This window comes from Cyclospora cayetanensis, unplaced genomic scaffold (assembly GCF_002999335.1).
Source record: "Cyclospora cayetanensis isolate NF1_C8 unplaced genomic scaffold, CcayRef3 CcayRef3_contig_192, whole genome shotgun sequence".
In the NCBI taxonomy this organism is placed as follows: Eukaryota; Apicomplexa; class Conoidasida; order Eucoccidiorida; family Eimeriidae; genus Cyclospora; species Cyclospora cayetanensis.
Genome location: NW_020312139.1, coordinates 70,949 through 75,071, shown reverse-complemented (window position 1 = coordinate 75,071; position 4,123 = coordinate 70,949). Strand labels below are relative to the sequence as shown.

The following is a 4,123-nucleotide window of genomic DNA, read 5'->3' as shown; positions in this document are numbered from 1 at the left end:
CAAACTATTCAGCCACTTCTGTGTACTTGGCTAGATAAAACTAGTCAGGTGTAGCTCAGCCCACTACAGCCTGCCTTCGATCCACAAGGGGGAGGGGGGGGTGCCTAAATTTCGTGGGTTGCCCGTTGGGCGTCCAAACTCCTTGGGTGTACGAAGCGTCGGTGCTAAAAAGCCCTACTGCTGATGCTAGCGTTACTGCTCAAAGATTATGCAGAGTCCGCATGGTTGGTACTTCTGCAAACTACCGCAATCGTAGTTCCGCTCTAGGCGGTAGCAAAAGCAGCCACGGCGAATTGCAGAGACAGCCGTAGCTTATCTGTACCTGCACTGTGCAAATATACCAAAATCAGCCTGGATTCTCTGTGTTTTGTATGCGTTGGCGTGAGCTCGAGCTTCTGTTGCTACCCTTTGCGGAGTTTTGCCGGGGCTGCATGCGAGGCAGCTCACCGATGTCAACCATTGCGCCGTACAAAAGAAGCTGCCCTCATTGTGCATATAAATACTATTCCGCCCTTTGAATCTAGTCAAGAATCTTGGACTATCATTGGCAGCCTCAGCTGCCGCAGAGGCCCCCGCCTAGGCAGCAGCACCAGTAGCCCCAGCGCCAACAGCGGGAGAAGCCTACAAGAGGGGTCCTGTAAAATCAGATCAACAGTGTTGGAAGTATTACTGGTGCGTGAGGAAGCGTAGGCTTTCCCTCTTATGTTCACGCGACTGCGCAACCGCACAAGCAGACGCCAACAGTAGCGGGCCTGCCGCTGTTCCACCAGGTGACACAGTACGGTGTATGGTCCGAGAATGTTGCCAGTGACGGTACCGGGCTCCACCAAGGGGGGTATACAGAAAGAGCGGCATCAGGGAGATCTGCTGAGTTCGCTGAAGCCATGCCCGCTCCCAGAGGACATGCCGCTGCCCGTGAGCAACAGGCGAGCAGGAGCAGCAGGTGCGGCAGCGGCTGAAGAAGACGATGATTCAGCGGGATTTGATTGGAAGGGCCTTGCGCGACCCTCACCTACTACGAAGCAACGACAGCAGGCGCAGCATCAGGGAGAAGCAGACGCCGTTGCTGTGGCATCAAAGCGGATAGCCGTTATAACAGGGGCCGCTTCACCTCATGCCGCCGCATCGGGGGGCCAGTCGAGGCGATCTCAGATGGGTGCAGCCGCACCAGCAGCAGTACCTGAGGGTCCCATAGATGGGACAGACGCACTGGGACGTCGGGTAAGACTAGATCCATTTGCACCAAGTGTAGGAGCAGGCATATTCATATAACATCTACTACTCCTACTGTCGTCTTTGCTAACGATAAGCAATAAAGGCAGCCGTCGTGGGAGCGATACTGGATGTGAGCGCTCTTTTTTTACGTGTACATACGAGTCTCGAGAGCAGCACGGTGGCTTCAGCGGGTTGCCGCTTTCACTGCTTTTACTTCTGTAGGTGTGGGACAAGGAGTACTACGAGGTAAAAGCTAAAGAAAAGGCGTTGAGTGGTGCCGAATCTTTCCTGGATTTGCTGCCAAAGCCTCGCGAGAAACCAAAGCCACCGCCGCTGCCACCGTGTGGCTATCGGCAACAGTTGCAGCAAAGGACCTTCAAGCTAGACTTCGAGAGGGAAGTGGGACGGACTAAGATGGTGACCCTCCAAACACCGAGGATGCAACAGGGAGGGTCAGCCAACACTAATCATAAGATGACTGCTGTGATTTACAGTAATTTTGCGGCTGCTCCTTTGGACGGCCCTGCTACTGATCCGTTGCCAAGCCCACTGTTGGTGCCCCGGACAGAGACTGCCTTAGTTGAATGTCGTTCTGCTGCACTTCTAGTTTCTGTTTTTGCGGCATTATCAGGGCTTTCGATTTCATATTAATCGCTATGTTGACCACAGGACAAGCCGAGCAGCCCAGCAGCAGTAGCAGCAGCATTTGCTGCATATGCGTTGCTGTGTGGTGCAGATTCTGGTGTGACATTTGCGAGTGTCTTTGTAAAGACTCTCAGGCGTATTTGGATCATATCAACGGCCGAAACCACAACAGAATTTTAGGTAATGCAAAGCTTTGTTCCCCACGCTACCAGTCCCTGTTTTTTCATGCTGCCGTGTATCCCTTTACCTTGAACTATCTCACATTTGGCTTTCGTGTTTCTGGGGGCTATCCAGGGGCATGTCTTGCTGCTGCTAATGTATGGCGAGAAATCGACTGCTATTTTACCTGCTGCTCTTACAGGCATGAGCATGCGTGTGGAGCGGGTGCCGCTTGCCCGTGTTAAGGCGAAGCTCCAAGCAGCGCGACGCGGACTTACGGCGGAGGCCGAGGCAGCAGATACAGTGAAATCAGAGACGTCTGTAAAGCTGCGTGGGACGTCTGACAAGAACAAAACGGTACCTTCAGGGGCCCCAGAAGCTGAAGATGAGTTCGATAGAGTCAAGCGGCGCATCGAGGAGCTGCAGAGAGAACAGGAACTCAAGAGGCAGCAGAAAAAAGAGAAGAAAAAGAAAGCGGCAGCTGCTGGTGCTGTGGGATCAGCATCAGCACCCGCAGCAGACGGTTTCGCGGTGAATGCAGATGCCGCAGCGCTTGCGGCAATGGGTCTGCCCGTCTCCTTTACCGGGTGCTGAGGGAGTAATACCCAACAAGCCCTGAATCGCCACTCCTAAGGGAGTTCTAAGGGCGTGGCTCGCCTACGTTGGTAGTCAGGGGGCCCTAATATAGCTTCACGAAGATGCTGAAGCGGGATTGATGAGCCCTGAGGCGGGAGCAACCGTCGAGTCTTGGCCTGCATGGATGTTGGGCTCATATGTTACCTGCAGGAGAGACGCAGCGTGGCAGCAAGGGGATTCGCCTATCGTATCCCGGGCTATTTTGCAGTACAAACTTTATTTGGACTGCAGTGGTTTGCTCTCTCGTCTTTTGTAGTGTCAGACGGACTCAGAGTGCCGTACCACATCCGTTCTGGAATGTGACTCTATCGGGAAGTATACTTGCGCGGGGGCCATGTCCAGTAGTGTGCCTAGGAGTAAGTTTTGTTGCTTGAGTAACGTCCATGCACTACTATGGCTTGGATTTCAGTTCTTGTTGCCAAGGGTCATTTCGCTCCAACAAATTCTGAATCTATCCTTCATGTAGACTTCATCGCGGGGAATTTGGAGCTGCATCCCTGTATTAGTGCTGCCAAAGGCAGCTCTGGGCTAGTGTCCATCACAGGCGGCTTTACACTGTTGTAGACACCTAATAAAACCCTGCAACAAGCAGCCCACGATCACCAATACCTTTAGGGGCGTCGCATTTTCATCCCGCATGATGCTTATGGAGTATTGTTTCCTACAGTTGCGAGAGCGTTCTTTACAACGTACATGGCAAGTAAAACTGTGGGCTCGAAGCATGCAGCGGGGGCCCCAGTGAAAATACATGATGATGCGGGAGTGCATGGCATCCTGCAGCGTTCCTGATTTGGGAGCCTTTGTGGCGTGGGGCGCCGCACAGGGAAGTCATATGATGCAACCCTTGCATCTGTCAGCATATAGGCAGGCGGTAGAAGGCGATTTACAAATCAATTACAGGGAGTTTTCATTAATAATCAACGTATCATGCATATTCAAATTTTAAAAATGCATTATATAATCCATCTAGTGAAATATCCTCCAGGTACCATTTAGGAAAACGAGCCAATAGTGAATCCATGTCCACCATTAATCGAAACCCTTGACCAAAGCCCATGGGTGCATAGTAGGGGACAGTGCTTTTAGATTACTCTGGAACTCTTCGCAAAACCCTATTCAGTGCCACGTTGAGGGCCTCGTTTTGCAAGCTCAAAACGAGTGCTGTAGAGGGCTTATCGCCGATCACTACACGTTTCGGGGCACCCTACGTAAGTTTTGCGCTGGCAGGCATACTTAGAAGGTATGGGATGGCAAGCTGCTCAAGATATGAGCTTGAAATACAAAAATTCGTTGCATAGTAAGATTATTTTGAACCCGGGAGCTCTAAACGATGAATGAGCCTGCGCACAAGCGTCTGTGACCCCGAGGTCCTCGCCAAGGTGTACACCTCACGCTCCCTCTTCAGGGGCGGGATATAGAATGTAAAACGCAAGCAAATAGGAAGACCGGCCGTATGGTGCCTTGATGC

At 52.1% G+C, this 4,123-nt stretch overlaps 1 protein-coding gene across 1 annotated transcript; it reads left to right on the top strand.

Moving 5' to 3' along the window:
• Positions 1-570: 570 nt before the first annotated feature.
• On the top strand, positions 571-2,613 carry LOC34618622 (the record flags this gene model as incomplete). Its single annotated transcript, XM_022731943.2, has 5 exons — positions 571-601; positions 863-1,221; positions 1,438-1,667; positions 1,952-2,040; positions 2,222-2,613. Coding segments are annotated over 5 exons (1,101 nt in total), but the record flags the coding sequence as incomplete, so codon positions are not given.
• Positions 2,614-4,123: the final 1,510 nt, after the last annotated feature.